At 58.1% G+C, this 17,982-nt stretch overlaps 1 protein-coding gene across 3 annotated transcripts in view; it reads left to right on the top strand.

The window, feature by feature from the left end:
- The window catches only part of LOC144934408 (low-density lipoprotein receptor-related protein 2-like), a 103,243-nt gene that overhangs the window by 55,366 nt on the left and 29,895 nt on the right, over positions 1–17,982 (top strand). For all 3 annotated transcript variants that reach the window (XM_078860132.1, XM_078860133.1, XM_078860131.1), the window contains exons 21-39: positions 1,291–1,572; positions 2,662–2,904; positions 3,219–3,338; positions 3,895–4,011; positions 4,587–5,015; positions 5,947–6,195; positions 8,166–8,377; positions 8,908–9,092; positions 9,212–9,440; positions 9,822–9,999; positions 10,870–10,998; positions 11,846–12,012; positions 13,768–13,911; positions 15,189–15,298; positions 15,521–15,698; positions 16,009–16,228; positions 16,560–16,814; positions 16,924–17,106; positions 17,446–17,885. In XM_078860132.1, coding sequence (XP_078716258.1) covers positions 1,291–1,572; positions 2,662–2,904; positions 3,219–3,338; positions 3,895–4,011; positions 4,587–5,015; positions 5,947–6,195; positions 8,166–8,377; positions 8,908–9,092; positions 9,212–9,440; positions 9,822–9,999; positions 10,870–10,998; positions 11,846–12,012; positions 13,768–13,911; positions 15,189–15,298; positions 15,521–15,698; positions 16,009–16,228; positions 16,560–16,814; positions 16,924–17,106; positions 17,446–17,885 — 4,070 coding nt within the window. The remainder of the gene's footprint in view (positions 1–1,290; positions 1,573–2,661; positions 2,905–3,218; positions 3,339–3,894; positions 4,012–4,586; positions 5,016–5,946; positions 6,196–8,165; positions 8,378–8,907; positions 9,093–9,211; positions 9,441–9,821; positions 10,000–10,869; positions 10,999–11,845; positions 12,013–13,767; positions 13,912–15,188; positions 15,299–15,520; positions 15,699–16,008; positions 16,229–16,559; positions 16,815–16,923; positions 17,107–17,445; positions 17,886–17,982) is intronic.

The raw sequence follows: 17,982 nt of genomic DNA, 5'->3' as shown, positions 1-17,982 counted from the left end.
TTTTATACCTACGTGACTTTCCCGATTTTTTAGTTTTTGTTTTACCAGGTAAGGCCCACTGAGCTGCTACGTAGCTCTTATTTCCATAACCGACCTGGCTATCACGAAGTGGCTTATCACGTGGAAATTCATAGCGGCCAAATACCCTAAGCGCGTGGCGTTGATTTTAAATGCGGAGGTAGAAAAACACGGTGGTCCCGGAGAAAAATCCCCGCGACGGGGGTGGAGAGAACATGCAAACTCCAATAATGATTCGTTCGATTCACCGCTTTAGAGAGTGAACTCGGGTGGTGCCACGGAGGCATTTGGTGGTGCGGGGCCCACCCAGCAACCCCCCTAATTGCGACCCTGCCTACAAACACCACAGACACGCGCTCGCACACATGACCATGCACGGCCTTTCGCTATGTGCACACACACTCGCGCACGCATGCTGGCGCCTCACTGCATGAACTCGCGTGCGCGCCCGAACAGACGCACACATCTTTGTCTCCCTCGTCGTGATGTTTACACACCGCACCAGGTACTCATTTGAGGCTTAGTCGACCTAGGGGAGGCCCAGAACAGGTTCAGATAATCGTCACTGTTGTTGGCTGTGAGCGGGAATCGAATTCGGGTCGTCGGGTTCGTAGCCCAGCGCACAGCCCGCCACACTGCCGCTGTTACATGCGGACACGCTCACACACACGCTGATGCACAACTGTGTGCTTGTGCACGCACGGACACACACATGCTTGCTCGTGCATGCACATACTCTCAGGTACACTCTCTCAAGCATATCCTCGTACACGTGCACCGGTTCAGATATCGCTTGACACTGATATCAGCCGGGGCACTGGGTTCATACTCACACAAGAGTCCCACGTATTTAAAAGTAATTATGACTTTTTTTTAAAGGAGCTACGGTTACCCAATTACACTTTGCGAGAGATGATGGTTTGTTTATGACCATAAGGGGGCTCTTACCCGTACCGGTGTGATAATGGACATTTAATCGATGCGAAACCGTTGCGCTGGAAAACTGTAATCTGAGCCCTTCGTGTAGCAAACGATAATTTGAGAATCGCATCAAATTTTCCCAAGCTCCGTGCCAGCGATGGCTCGGCGCCACGCGCTCCTGCAGGCCCTCTCCCAGGTGCGCGTGCGGGGTGCTGCCACACACCTGTCTCTCCGATTGCACGCACGCTTGCCCGCCGTGTAAACTTCAGCATCGGGGAGACAGAGGCGGCCGGGGGGGCGTGACACCAGCCACCCACCCTCCTTCGCACGTCCGCGCGTCTCCCCGTGCAGGCAGCAGCGCGTGCAGCAGTGCCACGCACCCCAACGGCGACTGCACCCACTTCTGCTTCCCGGTGCCCGAGCGGCGGCGCGTGTGCGGGTGCCCGTACGGCGCCCGTCTGGGGGCCGACCGCCGCAGCTGCGCACCCGCGCCATCCGAAGAGCCGCCGCCCTCGCCGTGCCCGCCCCTCACCGTGCCGTGCGCCAGCGGCCGCTGCGTGGCACGGGCGTTCGTGTGCGACGGCGTCGACGACTGCCACGACGGCACGGACGAGGCCAACTGCACGCGCGCCGGTGCGACGGTGGACCAGGCGCTCGCCACCCCCTCCTCGGCCTCCCCTCCCCCCCTTCCCTCCTCCCCACCACCCTCTACCCCACGCACAGCAGAATTAGTTTCAGCCAGGTCTGTCCGGGTTGTCGATGACTCCACCCGGCACACCTCATCCGCTATTCCACTCACTCTTGTCACGTGCTTGCTGCGGTCTCTCAGAGTCGCCTGGGAAATATTGAGTCAGAAATTCCCTTTTGGTGACGAGTGGCTGACGATTGCATTCTTCACGATGAAAACATAGCTGTATGCTTCCTTACACGGTGACCAGAATATGGGGCGGTATGGCAGCAGCTTCCTCATCGTGTGTGCTTTCTCCGGGTGATCTGGGCAACCTCCCAAGTTGCCAACAACTAATTTTGAATAGAACTGGGCCAATAGCCACACACATGAGGACAAGACAAGACCGGAGATTCAAACTTGATTTGAAGCTTTCGTGACTGCAGGAATTACTCTTTGGTTCTTTTTTAATGTAATTTATTTTCTTTCTACGTGACTTTACCGAAAGAACCAAAGAGTAATTCCTGAGATTCAGTGAAGCTGTCCTCAGTAATGAACATTGTGATTCTTCTGATTGTGATGGTGCATATGCATGGAATATTAACATTTAAGAGTAGTATCCCATATTGACACGTAAATTAAGCCTTAGCTGTGGCTGTACGAGAGTGGCAATACCGACTGGCTAACAGTGTCAGTGAGTGTGGCTGCATATGTTGAGAGGTGGGCGCCACACTGGAGAGATGTTAACTACCTCGCCTGGTATACAGGAGGTCATGGGTTCGACCCCGACGCTGATGTTTGTATATTTGGAGTTTCTCCCTATGGTCGTGTGGATTTTTCTGCAGGTCCTCCGGTGTTTCCCTGGCTGCTGTAAATTCGCACGTGATGAACCACTTTGTTGAGCCATCAATTATGACCAGGTCGCTTCAAAAAAAAAAGTGGGCCTCACCTGGTAAAATAAAAATGGTTAATAGTAAAATCTTCCTTCTGCCCTCCTCCTTGCGTGTTCCGGACGGTCCTCGTTTCCGGACGCCGGGGGCGGCACTCGCGCTCAGACGGGACGTGCTCTCCCCTGGCCACGCGCTGCGCCAGCGGGAGCTGCCTCCCCGCGGACTGGCGCTGCGACGGGCGGGACGACTGCGGGGACGGGAGCGATGAGCTGGACTGCCCCTCGCCGCCGGGGACGGCCTCGTGCCCGGACGGGCACTTCGCGTGCCTCAACGGGCAGTGCGTGCCCGCCGCCTGGGTTTGCGACTCCGACAACGACTGTGGCGACGCCTCCGACGAGCGCAACTGCAGTGAGTGACGGCGTGGCGGCGGCTCACAGCTCTGTTGAATTTTTGGAATTTTCTTGACACGGCTTAAAAATATATATATTTTCGCCAACTTCATCCCGATCGTGCTATTGGCGTCACGGCGGCACTCGATGGAGAATTCACGGGGAACTCTCACGGAGCGGGGCGACCCCTTCGCGTTAGAGAACGGCCCGCCGCGAACCCGTGGATTCGCGAAGCGCACGAACCGTGAGCGCTCACGTCGGCGTCACCGACGTCAGAGCTGCCCCCGCCGCGCGCTCACTCCCCGTGCCCTCCCCTCCCTGAACGTCGCGCAGCCTACGCCGTGACGTGCGCCCCCGGCGCGCTCCGCTGCCCCGAGGGACACTGCGTCTCGCCGTGGCTCGTGTGCGACGGACATCGCCACTGCTCCGACGGCTCCGACGAGATCGGCTGCAGTGAGTGGCGCTCGCTGCCCCAGTGTTGGTCCCTCCCTCGCTCCCACGATGAGGCAGAGGGCCCCTCGGCAGTGACACTGGTACCCCTGTGTGTGAGACAGAGCGGGACGTGTGTGCAGTGTGACCCGGTTTGGTTTTTGTGCATTTGTTTACGCCCACGCGGTATGTGCGTACGGTGTAAAGTTACTGCTGCTGTAGTTACTTTTTAAAATAGACATTTCATGTACTTTACGTATTTATTTGTCGTGATTTGCTTACCTTTCCTATACATCGCACTCCTCGTATTTTTATATTGTTGGTTTTGGTAAATTCTGACCCGCCCCTTACTGGACATCTGTGGAAAAAGAGCTTTTGTAGCTCATCGGATTTCTCCAGGGTAAACAAGGATTCTGATACTGCGAATGCGAACAATGCGAGCGGCTGCCGTGCTGCTCCGGCCGTGCCGCGTATCCCAAAGTGAACGACGTCCGCCTCACGCGGTATCGACATTGACGGGCCACCCGCCCGCCCCTCGCTGCCGTCCAACGCGCCACCGGCGCTTGCCGTCCCCACCCAGGCTACAACTGCAGCTTCCCCCAGTTCGGCTGCGCGAGCGGGGACCAGTGCGTCAGGCTGCGCAATCGGTGCGACGGCGTCGCCGACTGCCACGACCACTCCGACGAGCGCGACTGCCGTACGTATCCTCCCCGCAGCGACACGCCGGCCGTGTTCATCATCGCCACTTCTCTCGCCAATGACGTTCACGCGCAGTAACGTTCACCCTGTTGCCATGTACACGATAACGCCACCATGCACGAATTCCTTCCACCCACACTGTTGTCTACGCAAGAATGTTTATACGCAATCACGTCCACGAAATAATGTTGTCTACGCACAAGAATGTCGACAGCCGCGGTGTCTGTTGGCCGAGGCCACTGAGCCGGTGACCTGTATGAGAGGATGAATCGTGGATGAAGGAGCTATCTGCTTCGTGGACTGCGTTTGCTTTCGCTCGCTAACAGTGAGCTTCTCCCTCTCGCGGCCACTACGCGCACGCACACCAACGCTGCACACACGCGCCCAAACACGTGACACGCTCGCACATCGCACGCACACCAACGCTGCACGCACGCGCCCAAACACGTGACACGCTCGCACAACGCACGCACACCAATGCTGCACGCACGCGCCCAAACACGTGACACGCTCGCACATCGCACGCACACCAACGCACGCGCGCAACACCGGACAACTTAACGCACGCGGCAGCGACGCGCGAGCCGGGCCGGTGCCTCCGCGCCGAGTTCCAGTGCCGGGCGGACGGCTTCTGCCTCCCGGGCGAGTGGGAGTGCGACGGGCACGCCGACTGCGACGACGACTCGGACGAGCACGTCGGCTGCCCCCCGCCCCCCACCTGCCCCCCGGCATCCTCGGGCGGCGACCCCGCCGGCGACGGGGCCCCCCCGGGGGCCTCGTTCCGCTGCGACGACGGGCGGTGCGTGTCGGCCGCGTGGCGCTGCGACGGCGACCGCGACTGCCGCGACGGGAGCGACGAGCGCGGCTGCCCCACGCCGGCGTTCGCCTGCCCCGCCGAGCGCCAGTGGGCCTGCCCCGGGCAGCGGGTGTGCGTGGCGCACGAGCGGTTGTGCGACGGCAAGGAGGACTGCCCCGACGGGGCCGACGAGTCCCCGCTGTGCAGTGAGTGTTCCGGCGCGCGGCCGTGACGGCGGCGGTGAGGGCAGCGGCAGTAACAACAGCAGTGAGAGCAGCGGCAGTGAGAGCGGCAACAGTAACTGAGCAGAAGCAGCAGCAGCAGCAGTGCAAATGTGAGCCACAGCAGCACCGCTCGCAGCCAGAGCTCTCCGGCATCTTTCCGAGTCCACTGCCATCCTACGATGCTCAGCAGTGCCGGATGAAGCTAGTGCGGTGCCTGTAGCATATGTTATACAAGGGCCCTAAATAAAAATATATAAATATTAAAACAATTTTATTTTATTTTATTTTTTTACTTGCATAGTAAAGTAATTGTATTTTTTCATTTGCTATACAGCCAGATAATACGACAAATCGCTAACATTAAACACCCAGTCGTTCATAAAAGTTGATGGCAGTATAGTATTATAATAACAGAGCAAGTGCAGAATCACTGAACCGCAATTGATAGCTTGAAAGCATTTAGCGCGGGGCCCTTGAAAGTGCGGGTCCCGTAGCATTTGTAGCTACTTTTGCTACTAGGATAATCCGGCACTGATGCCCTGCGTCGCCAACGTGAGTGAGGTTATTGAGCGAAATGGAAAGTGATTGTGCGTGAAGATGGGCTGATGTGCAGGGCTTCATTGCAGCCGGGTTTGTCCTGGACAGTGAAGAGCCGGCACACCACATCCAGTATATCGCGTGCATTCTCCGCTCTACCGATGATCTGGGAAATTTTGTGTGAGAGGTATATCCCCCGCCAATTAAAGTATTAACCCCTCGGGGCTGCCAGAGTTGAAGCGGTCGTGACATCAATAGCCCGACGAGGTTACAGGAAAGCGATGGCCAAAGCTGAGTGTCGAGCGCGGCTGCCGGCGCCGCGCGCGTGCGGAGTGAATGGCGCGACCCCCCCGCCCGCGTGCGTGCGCGCTCGCAGACCGCGACGACTGCGCCGTGAGCTCCGGCGGCTGCTCGGACGTCTGCGTGCAGGGCCCGTTCGGCGCGCAGTGCGCCTGCGCCCCGGGCCTGCGCCTGCTCGACGACGGCAAGACGTGCGTGGACGAGGACGAGTGCGCGACGCCCGGCGCCTGCAGCCAGCGCTGCATCAACCGGCGCAGGTCGTTCCGCTGCCACTGCGAGCCGGGCTACGTCCTGCAGCCCGACGGCCGCTCCTGCAAGGCCACGGGTGAGCACGGGACACTGCCCGAGGTGCGGTGGCCGCGATGCCTTGGTGTCGCGGCGCTACGGTGGCAAGGAGATGTTAACTACCTCGCCTGGTATACAGGGGGTCGTGGGTTCGATCCCAAACCTGATGCCTGCTGTATATTTGGAGTTTGCGTGTTCTCCACGTGGTCGCATGCATTTTTCTCGGGGTCCTCCGATTTTTCTCTCCGCATGTGTTTAGAGTATGTGGCTGCTATAGTCGACCGTGATAAGTCACTTTGTTGGGCCATCGCTTGTGGCGAGTTCGCTTCTGTAAAAGAGCTGAGTAGCTCAGTGGGCCTTAACTGGTAAAATGCGCGCTCAGTGCCCGTGCCATCTGCTGCCCTGCTCGCCCCGGCTGTGTGAGCGAGAGCCGTGCCCAGTGTTGTTCGTCATCCGGAGACAACGGCGGAGTTTCAACCCGGCCTCGACGCGTGTCGTCCGTTCTCTCGTGCTCTCGGTTTTCGACATTAGCGCCTGGACATCATCCCCTCGGACAACAGCGGATTTATTCATATAAGCAGCGAGGTGCTTTGTAAACGTAATTTGTTAATACTATTGAGCATACTTTTCGATTTAAAGCTTTCGTGACTGCAGGGATTCATCTTCTTGGTTCTTTCGGTAAAGTCACGTAGAAGGGAAGTAATAAAATAATAAAAATAAAACATAATAAAATAATTCTCACGACGTTTCGGCCACAACGCAAGCAGCCGTCTTCAGGTGGAGAACAGGTCTGTTAAGTAGACAGAGTCTGAATGAAACAGCACCATGCTTGGAGCATATATTTAAGCTGGGTTGGAAGGGGGGGGAGAGGGCGCCTTGACAAAATAATTTGCATATCAAGAGGAATTTAGCATATTTATGGGAAATGCAGGTATGTGATTGCTGCTAATCCTGCATAATGCACGGGCATGAGTAGTTCTAATCACATACCTGCATTTCCCATATCCCCTCCTTTTAATGCTGCTAATCCTGCATAATGCACGGGCATAAGTAGTACTAATCACTTACCTGCATTTCCCATATCCCATCCCTTTGATGCTGCTAATCCTGCATAATGCACGGGCATAAGTAGTACTAATCACATATCTGCATTTCCCATGAATATGCTAAATTCCTCTTGATATGCAAATTCTTTTGTCAAGGCGCCCTCTCCCCCCCTTCCAACCCAGCTTAAATATATGTTCCAAGCATGGTGCTGTTTCATTCAGACGCTGTCGCCTCGACAGACCTGGTTTTCACCTGAGGACGGCTGCTTGCGTTGTGGCCGAAACGTCGTGAGAATTATTTACTTATGTTTTATTTTTATTATTTTATTACTTCCCTTCTACGTGACTTTACCGAAAGAACCAAGAAGATTGAACATACTCTTTCGGTAAAGTCACGTAGATAGAAAACGAATATTTCTGCAGTCATGAAAGCTTTAAGTCAAGATTACTATTGAGCATTTACGCACTGGTCGGGGGCGCCGTGTTTCGCGTCCCACCCTCCCAGCCAACAACTGTGCAGACACGTGGTTAAGTGAGCAGCGACCCCCACGTGTCACCGAAACCCCCTTAATCCACACGAGTCGGGAGACACCTTTCATTTGCCCTTTGCCGCACACGCCGGTCAAACCGACGCGTCTCCTTCTCTCAACCGGAATGAGCCAAATTGAAGTGACAGGGAGTCCAATCATTGGTGACTGTGAGGAGAACTCGCTGCGCCTGACGAGGGAAAGCCCAGGGTCTGAGTGGTGTCAGCTGAGTATCTCTGCCCAGCCACCTCTATCACCACACAGGCTGTACGACACCAGTTGGAATCTTCATCATCATCAAAAATAATTGAAGTTGCAGCGACTTCGCCGCTCTGCTCGGTCGCTTCGCTCGTTCATCACCCCATGGACGAGCGTCGATCGGCGACGGCGACGGTGACAGTGGCGGTCGTGGTGGTGTCCTTCACCCGTGATGGCAGGTCCCGGGCCGGCGCTGCTGCTGGTGTCCACGCGGCACTCGGTGCTGGAGTTGGAGCTGGGCTCGGCGGCGCCGGCGCTGCAGACGCTGGTGGACGGCGCGGCCGGCCTGGTCGGCCTGGACGTCCACTGGGCCTCGGGTCGTCTCTTCTGGGCCGACTCGGTCGCCGGGCAGCTGTGGAGCTCCTCGCTGTCGAGACACAACCGCACGCTGGTGCCGCCCCCACTCACACTCCTCGCATGCGGTGACGCGGCGGTGGTGTTGGTGACGATGGTGACGGTGGTGGTAATGGTAGTGGTGTTGGTAGTGGTGTTGATGGTGGTAGTGACTGACGGTGGTGTTGATGGTGGTGATGGTAGTGGCGTTAACAGTGGTGGTGGTGGCGTTAACGGTGGTGGTGGTGGTGGCGTTAACAGTGGTGGTGGTGTTAACAGTGGTGCTGGTGGCATTAACGGTGGTGGTGGTGGTGGCGTTAACAGTGGTGGTGGTGGCATTAACGGTGGTGGTGGTGGTGGCGTTAACAGTGGTGGTGGTGGCGTTAACAGTGGTGGTGGTGGTGGCGTTAACGGTGGTGGTGGTGGTGGCGTTAACAGTGGTGGTGGTGGTGGCGTTAACAGTGGTGGTGGTTGTGGCATTAACGGTGGTGGTGGTGGTGGTGGCATTAACGGTGGTGGTGGTGGTGGCGTTAACAGTGGTGGTGGTGGTGGCGTTAACGGTGGTGGTGGTGGTGGTGGTGGCCGCAGGTGCTGGGGGGCGGAGTGGTGGGCGTGGAGGGCGTGGCCGTGGACTGGGTGGCAGGTAACCTGTACTGGGCGGACAGCGTGCTGGAGTCGCTGCAGGTGGCGCGGCTCGACGGCTCCCACCGAGCGACGCTGCTCAGCGACAACGTCACGAGCCCGCGGGGCCTCGTGCTCGACCCGCGGAACCAGTGAGATCCGTCGCCCGCCCTCCGCGCACCGCCCGCGAGGCCGCTCCTCCCGTCCCCAACGGTCTCCGAGGCCGCACGGGGAAACCGTTGCCGTCTTCGTTGTTCCCTCCTTTCCGCAGGTCCCGCCTCGTGTTCTGGTCGGACTGGGGCCGTCGGCCGAGCATCGAGCGCGCCAGCATGGACGGCCGCTTCCGCCGCGTGCTCGTGTCGCACAAGCTCTACTGGCCCAACGGGCTGGCGCTCGACTACGCCACGGACACGCTCTACTTCGCCGACGCCTACCTCGACTCGCTCGACTCGTGCGACTTCAACGGCGAGCACCGCCGGCAGATCCTCGCCGGGGACCACGTGAGTCGCTCCGCGCCGCCCGCGAGACCGCGCCGCCCGTGGCGTCGTCCTGAGGGTGATTGGCACCGCTTGCTATGTGAGTTGCCGTGGAAATGGCTTCACCTCGTCACACGAAGCTGGTAGCACGTTAGGAATATGACCCGGAAAATAACAAAAAGCACCAGTTTGGAAATAACACAAAGCGCTTGTTTAAGAATCGGTATGGCGCAGAACTAAATTTAATTTGGTGAACATCACAAATAGCTGTGAGTGATGACACCCCAAGACTCGTATTGCTTGTGACTGTATATTTAAGAAAATACCAAGCAGTGACGAAATTAATCATAACGATGGAGTTGATGATGATGATGATGACATTTGGTAAATGGCGACGTTCTGCAGCTGCTGCAGCACCCGCATGCTCTGGCGGTGTTCGAGGACTGGGTGTACTGGACGGAGCGGCACACGGGTCGCGTGGTGCGCGCCAACCGCTGGCACGGCACCAACACCAGCGTCGTCCTGGAGGGGCTGGAGCAGCCGCTGGCGGCCGTGGTAGTGCACCCAGTCCGGCAGCCCCCGGGTGAGCCCTCGCCCACCCACCCCCGTTGCTGCCACGCACATCACCCAGAAAAAAACGAAGACAAAGATCCCCCGTATAATCTAGATTTTAAGTTTTCGTGACTGCAGGGATCCATACTCTTTGGTTCTTTCGGTAAAGTGACGTAGATATAAAACAAAATAAATTAAATCACTGATTTAATGAAATTAAATCACTGATTAAATTTATTTTTTATCTACGTGACTGATTTAATTAAATCACTGATTTAATTAAATTAAATCACTGATTTAATTTATTTTGTTTTATATCTACGTGACTTTACCGAAAGAACCAAAGAGTATCCCCCGTATAGCCTTCTAACATGCTGTTGGGGCAAGTGCTGTCAGCGAGCCCCTGTCAAGGCTGACGTGGCACACGAGGGCATGGGTGGCCAGCACCACGCCCCGGACGCCTTTGTCTTCCTCAGTGCTGATGTTTACACACAGCACCCGGTACAAGGCTAAGTCTGCCTAGGGGAGACCCAGAACAGGTTCAAAGCACAGCGTGTTAAATACTGCACCGCCGCCACACACACAAATGTGTACGCGCATCATTAACGACCGTCTACTGAGGCTGCGTGTGCAGCGTTGTGGGCAATGTTGTTGGCCTGGAATACCTGGCCACTGGGCATTTCCCCTGTAAAGTCGCTCCCGGAGGTGGACCACCACACACATGGGGCAAAACCTCAGCATCCGTGGGGCTGGGAAAGGATCAACAAATCCCAGAACTGGCTTGACAAACAGATGGCTGATTGCCCATTGGCTAGGTCCGGCCGTGGTTTTGGGGAATGTTGTTATTGTGCTGACCGGCTCGCTGACCGGCGTACGTACGTGCGTGCGTGCGTGTACGCAGCATGGAACCCGTGCGCCAGCAACCCGTGCAGCCACCTGTGCCTCCTCTCCTCCATGCGGCCGTACTTCTTCTCGTGCGCCTGCCCCTCGGGGTGGTCCCTCGCCACGGACGCTCACGCCTGCGCCAAGGGTAGCAGCGCTTGCTTGAACGCCGCGCTGTGATGCCGCGACACACACACCACGCGGCGATCCTGCGATGCGACGCGGCACCCTGGCCACGATGTTAGAACGCACTGCTCTGCCACGGTGGGATCAAAATTGCGATTTGTAACACGCACAGTATTTCACAGATGTGAATGATCGAAACTCTGGGGCACAGAGCCAAGCTCGGTGTCACTTTAAAAAGCCAGGAGGGAGAGTTGGGGGCTTTTAAGAAGAGATGGACTATTTAAGTGTCTCTTTAAAGTCGATGTAGGCTGTGAATGCACAGCAGCGGCGACGACAATGGTCGTGTTCCAGACGGTGGGGGCTGGCACGGAGAAACTAAAACGAAACTATTTTTTATTTCACCAGATAAGGCCTACCGAGCTGCATGTGGCTCAGAAGCGACCTTGTTCAGAAGCGACCTGGCGATCACAAATGACAGCGCAACGTAGTGGCTCATCACGTGTAACTTCATAGCAGTCAAATACTCTCAATGCCTGTTTCTAAATGTGGAGGGAAAAACCGTGGGACCCGGAGAAAAATCCACACGACCACGGGGAGAACACGCAGGCGTCAGGGTTGGGATTGAACTCCAGGACAGGCAAGACTCGGCAGTGCCGTTCCTCCTTCTTGGGATAGAGAGGAGGAGGCTGTGAGTCGCGCCGCTACAGCGGGGAGAGTTCCACCGCGAGCTGTGGTGCAGAGCAACGGAGCGAGAGAGACACGGCGGAAGACCGATGCTCTGACATGCTCGACGGTGCTGTGCGACGACGCAGCGCAAATCCGCGAGGGCCACTCGAGCTGCACGTTGGCCGTCCCCGTGTGTGCTCTAGATGAGCAGCCCTTCCTCATGGTGGTGCGAGAGCGCGTGATCTTCGGGGTGCCGCTCGACCCCTCCGTGAAGACCAATGACGCCATGGTGCCCATCTCGGGCCTGCACGGCGCCCTGGACGTGGACTTCGATGAGAGAGAAGGCTTCCTCTACTGGGCGGAGAGCGCGGTGAGTTGTGCACACCGCTGATGCTGTCTCTTGTCAGTTCGTGGGTCAGAGCAGGAGACCGTGGCGCGCATCGTCTCCGGCTGTGAAGTCCGTCAGAGCGTGCCGGGCGGACTGGTTGTCGCCTGGCACGTACTGGGGGAGGAGGAGGCTGTCTCGTGGTGCTGTCGCTACGTGGAGCTGACATCCACTCAGACAGTATATAACATCGACATACGACATCTGTATTTATTTACCTTTTTATTTCCCCCGTGTATCTGGTGCTCTTACTGTGTAAAAGCGTTTGCTAAATAAATCGGTCCGAGATTACCTCCACTAGGCCAGGTGAGATTCCTTAACAGTGGCCATGACATTCACGAGTAGGTAGGGAAACGGCCGAATCACTACTGCTGTGCGTGTCTGTGTGTCTATGTGTCTGCGTGTCTGTGTGTCTGCGTGTCTGTGTGTCTGCATGTCTGCGTGTCTGCATGTCTGCGTGTCTGTGTGTCTGCGTGTCTGTGTGTCTGCGTGTCTGTGTGTCTGCGTGTCTGCGTGTCTGCATGTCTGCGTGTCTGTGTGTCTGCGTGTCTGCGTGTCTGTGTGTCTGCGTGTCTGCGTGTCTGTGTGTCTGTGTGTCTGCGTGTCTGTGTGTCTGCGTGTCTGTGTGTCTGTGTGTCTGCGTGTCTGTGTGTCTGTGTGTCTGCGTGTCTGCGTGTCTGTGTGTCTGTGTGTCTGCGTGTCTGTGTGTCTGTGTGTCTGTGAGTCTGTGTGTCTGTGAGTCTGTGTGTCTGCGTGTCTGCGTGTCTGCGTGTCTGTGTGTCTGCGTGTCTGCGTGTCTGCGTGTCTGTGTGTCTGCGTGTCTGCGTGTCTGCGTGTCTGTGTGTCTGTGTGTCTGCGTGTCTGCGTGTCTGTGTGTCTGTGTGTCTGCGTGTCTGCGTGTCTGTGTGTCTGCGTGTCTGTGTGTCTGCGTGTCTGCGCGTCTGTGTGTCTGCGTGTCTGCATGTCTGCGTGTCTGTGTGTCTGCGTGTCTGCATGTCTGCGTGTCTGCGTGTCTGCGTGTCTGTGTGTCTGCGTGTCTGCGTGTCTGCGTGTCTGTGTGTCTGTGTGTCTGCGTGTCTGCGTGTCTGTGTGTCTGCGTGTCTGCGTGTCTGTGTGTCTGCGTGTCTGCGCGTCTGTGTGTCTGCGTGTCTGCATGTCTGTGTGTCTGCGTGTCTGCGCGTCTGTGTGTCTGCGTGTCTGCATGTCTGCGTGTCTGTGTGTCTGTGTGTCTGCGTGTCTGCGTGTCTGTGTGTCTGCGTGTCTGTGTGTCTGCGTGTCTGCGCGTCTGTGCGTCTGCGTGTCTGCATGTCTGCGTGTCTGTGTGTCTGTGTGTCTGCATGTCTGCGTGTCTGTGTGTCTGCTACCCTTCAACGCTTCAAAGTGCATTTTTGTGGAGAATGGCGGCTGTCATTGTTCGTCTGCGAATGTGTGTTTCAGTGAAGAGGGACGTTGCAGTGGTTATCGCACTGCGCTATAAATCGGGCAACCTGAGTTCGATTTCCGAACACGGCTAACATCGGTGACAAAAATCAGAACCGGCCCTGGGTCTCTCCTCTCCTAGGTCAACACGGCCTCGTGCCGTGTGTAAACATCAGCACTGGGGAGCCAAGGGCGGCCAGGGGTGGTGCTCGCCACCCAACCCCTCATGCGCCGTGCCGGCCTTCGCTCTCAGCGCTTGCCCTAACATCCTGTGCAGGCTATACGGGGGCCATCTTACGTCTTCATCTTATTTACCCGCAGGGTTCGATTCAGCGCGTGCGCACGGATGGCACGGAGCGCGCCGAGTTCGCTCCGGCCGCAGCGCTGGGCGTTCCTGCCGCCCTCGCCCTGGACCGGATCTCACGCAACCTGTACTTCACCAACACGCAGGGCCTCTCCATAGAGGTGCACCCCTCCCTCCCGCCGGGCCCCGCAGCACTGCCATGACTCGTAGAGATGTGGACACTAACTGAGCCACGTAAGGGCTCTAAGAAGCACAACCCCTAAACCACGTCCACTGCGCGAACCGTGGCAGCAGATGCGGTCCCTTGATGCGCAAATGGAACATGAACAACTCTCCTGTGTGCGACTGTGGTCACGAGGAACAGAACAATGGGGCGTGTCACGAGCTCAATGTTTGATCACAAACACGGAGGAGGAGGCATCATCAGAGCGATGATTCACCACTCGACTACTCCCAACAATGACGATGTTTGTTTAGTCTTTTCCTTCCCCTGCACCTCAGATTAGCAGCTTTGGCTACGTACTGTACGTTGAGAAAGAAGTTCAACATACACGCATACAATGTATGGTTGTTGCTCTAGATCAGGGGTGGGGAACCTTTTTTCTGCCAAGGGCCATTTGGATTCATCTTCTTGGTTCTTTCGGTAAAGTCACGTAGAAGGGAATAATAAAATAAAAAAATAAAACATAATAATATTATAATAAAATAATAAAAATTAAACATAATAATATTATGTTTTATTTTTATTATTTTATTATTCCCGTCTACGTGACTTTACCGAAAGAACCAAGAAGATGAATCCCTGCAGTCACGAAAGCTTTAAATCGGCCATTTGGATATTTATAACATCATTCGTGGGCCACACAAAATTATCAATTAAAAAATTATCCTGTTATATTTGGTCAAACATTTAATTAACTCACCCCTAATGTGATGGCTGGAACTGTTTCTCTTTGGCGAGGCGTGTGATGTTAGCTGGTATTGATGATGTTGCTACTCGCAACTGCTTTTCCAGGTTTGCTCCTAGATTTAGTGAATTTCGAGTCCCGCCTACGGTTGCCTTGGCAGGGCCACACCAAATGATTTCGCGGGCCTCATACGGCCCGCGGGCTGAACGTTCCCCACCCCTGCTCTAGATCAACATCGGCCGTACGGATAATATTTTGGCTCCCTCGGTAGGCCATTCTCTGAAACACGGGGTGATGCACCGTTCTGCCAGAGGTTCCATGTGGATTCTGCATCTCATGACATCACGTTGGCAGCACATTGGGAAAGAAAAACGTATTGATTAGGACCGTAAAATGACTTAACTTAGCACGAGTGTGGCCTGCATGGATGTGATGTTAAGTTTGACGTGCCAAAGAAACCTCCAATAACTGTCGCGCTGCGTTTTCCGTGCCGATGTTTGTGACGGAAGCCGTGCGGGGTCTCCCTTCAGGTGGTGCGGCTGGACGGGGCCCAGCGCTACCGGCGAACGCTCATCACCAGCACCGGCGATGCCGCGGGCACCGGCCGCCCCGTCGGCATCGCCGTGGATCCGGCGCGGGGGTTCGTACGGCGCTCGGTCACCCGTCTGCTCACGCAGGAGATGCCGGTGCAGCGAATTGCCTGGCGCAGGCGCGCGTGCGCGTTGCGTTTTTGTGTGCGCGTTACGCGCGTCGTTGCGCGTCTGTGCACAAGTACGAATACTTCACGTGTGTGCGTTCCTGCGTGTGTTGTTGCGTGTGTTGTTGCGTGTGTTGTTGCGTGCGTGCTGGCTGCCCTCCGCAGCATGCTCTACTGGGCAGACCAGGGCACGGACAGCGGGGCCGCCCCCAAGATTGCAAGCGCGCACATGGACGGCTCGCACGCCCGCACGCTCTTCTCCTTCGAGCTGAGCCGCGTGGAGCAGCTGGCGCTCGATGTGGGGGCGCAGACGCTGTACTGGACCGTGGTGGGGCGTGGCGTGGTGAGCCGCAACCCCTCCCAGGGCACGCACAGCCCCGGCTCGCTGCCCCCACCCTCGGCCCCGACTCTCGGCAGGCATTACAATCCAAGACAATGTGGATTCACGCAGCGTCTGAATGCGACCGCGTCTAAGGACGATGTGCAGAAGCAGTGGGCGGCCTTGTAGGCGGGGGGCAGTGCCACCCAAACAAAAAACGAGTTGCGCTCGTCGCAGACACCGCTGTGGCCCCGCGAGGACGCGTGGAGGCACGTTGGTGCCGGCCTGTTTCACCGGCGCTCCCCCCCCCACCCCCTACCGCCACCGCCCCCAGATAGAGAGCGGCAGCGTGTCTGGCACGGGCCGCGTCGTGCGCGTGTCGGGGCTGTCACGTCCGCGCGGCCTCGCCGTGCACGCCGGGCTCCTCTACTACGCCGACTCCGACTTCGAGGCGGTGGAGCGCGTGGACGGGATCGCGGGACGCGGGTCGCAGGCCGTCGTCGTGAGAGCCAACCTGGCTGGGCTGCGTGGCCTGAGGGTTCACCACCGCGACGGTACGTGTCGAGCGCCCCGCGGCGAACCTCCCCTGGGAACGATTCTGGCTGCCGCCGGTCGCCGCGTGGCAGCCAACGGCGAGGCTGAACGATCCTCTTCCTCCCCCTCGCAACGCTCGCTCACCCAGTGCTCTCTCGGCGGGGTAAGGAACCCGTCGGGTGAATGTAATCCACCTTCCGCCACGGGCCGTCCTTCCAGGGCCTGGTTTTAAATCTCGGATTGGCTGCCCCCCATAGGGGACCCGGTGTGCTCGGGTCCTAATCGGATCTCCTTCTCCCAGGCACCTTTTCCCGTATGAATGGGCGAGCACGACCGTTGTCACCCGCGCAGACTCGGCGGGCGGCACCAACGGCTGCAGCGGCGGCGGCGGCGCCTCCCCGAACGGCGGCTGCGAGCAGCTGTGCCTGCCCGTGCCGGGCGGCGCGCGGGCGTGCGCGTGCACGCACGGCTTCCGGCTGGCGGCGGGCGGGCGCGCCTGCCTCGCGCACGACTCCTTCGCGGTCGTGGCCCAGCGCTCGGGCATCCGGGGCTTCGACCTCGACGGGACGACCCACGGGGAGGCCGTGGTGCCCGTCGGCGGAGCAGGTGAGCGGGAGACGCGGCCGGCGGGCAGGGGGACGTCCGACGTTGTTTTCTAGAGCGTGCCGGATCCGCCCCGCGAGCCGCGAGCGACGCGCGCGCGGCCTGTGCCCAGGGCGCGACGTGGTGGCGGTGGCGGTGGACGTGCGGAGAGGACGCGTCTACTGGGCGGACGGACCCGCCGGGGGCCACGGCGGCGTCCGGAGCATCGAGAGGGACGGCTCGGCGCTGAAGGACGTCGTCGCCACGGGCGTCGGCGCCCAGGGGATCCGCGGCATCGCCCTGGACTGGCTGTCTGGTGAGTCGGTCCAGCCTCGGACACTCTAACTGCACTCTTTACAGAACGGCTATCCTTTTCACAGGATATATGTTTCGTCTGTACGAACTGTGATTCGGTGACTGGAGCGAACCACTCTCAATAAGGCTCAAAATCCTATACAGCAGTAGCAAACGCAAAAGTGGTGAGCTTTGGAAAGAGATCAAAGTGAAATTTGTGGATTTGTGACGATCAATTTACATTTAATCTTCAAGTCGTGTCACCAAGGTGCTGACTGAGCACCGATCCGACGAACATCGCGCAACGCCACCGACCCCGCACCTCATCGCCCCCCGGCCTCCGCTCTCCCCGTCTCCGCAGGCAACCTCTACTTCAGCAACGCGTTCCACGCCGAGACGCTGCTGGAGGTGTTGCGCGTGGGCACGCCGTTCCGCGCCGTGCTGCTGCGCGCGCGCGGGCAGGAGCCGGCGGAGCTGGCCGTGGACCCCCGGGCACGCCGCCTCTACTGGCTGTCGGGCGGTCCCGGCGCGCGCCTCCTGGAGCGCTCGCTGCTGGACGGCGCCGAGCGGCGCTCGCTGCTCGCCGACGGGCTGGTGGCGCCGCGCGGCCTGGCGGTGGACGCCGCCAGCGGCCTCATCTACTGGGCCGACCCGGGCGCCGACGAGATCGGGCGCGTGGGGTCCGACGGGCAAGGCCGTGCCACCGTGCGGAGGGGCAGCCGCTACCCCGCGCCCTGGGCCGTCGCCGTCGTGGGGGACCGGCTGCTGTGGCTGGACCGCAACCTGCGCAAGGTGCTGCGGGTGAGAACCGGCGGCGCTCGCGATCGCGACGGGCCGAGCCAAAGGGTCGCTCGTTTGTCCGAGCTTAACCGTAACAATCCTGCCGCGTTATATGGAA

The sequence above is a fragment of the Lampetra fluviatilis genome, chromosome 10 (genome assembly GCF_964198595.1).
Source record: "Lampetra fluviatilis chromosome 10, kcLamFluv1.1, whole genome shotgun sequence".
Classification (NCBI taxonomy): Eukaryota; Metazoa; Chordata; class Hyperoartia; order Petromyzontiformes; family Petromyzontidae; genus Lampetra; species Lampetra fluviatilis.
This window is presented reverse-complemented; position numbering and strand designations above follow the sequence as displayed.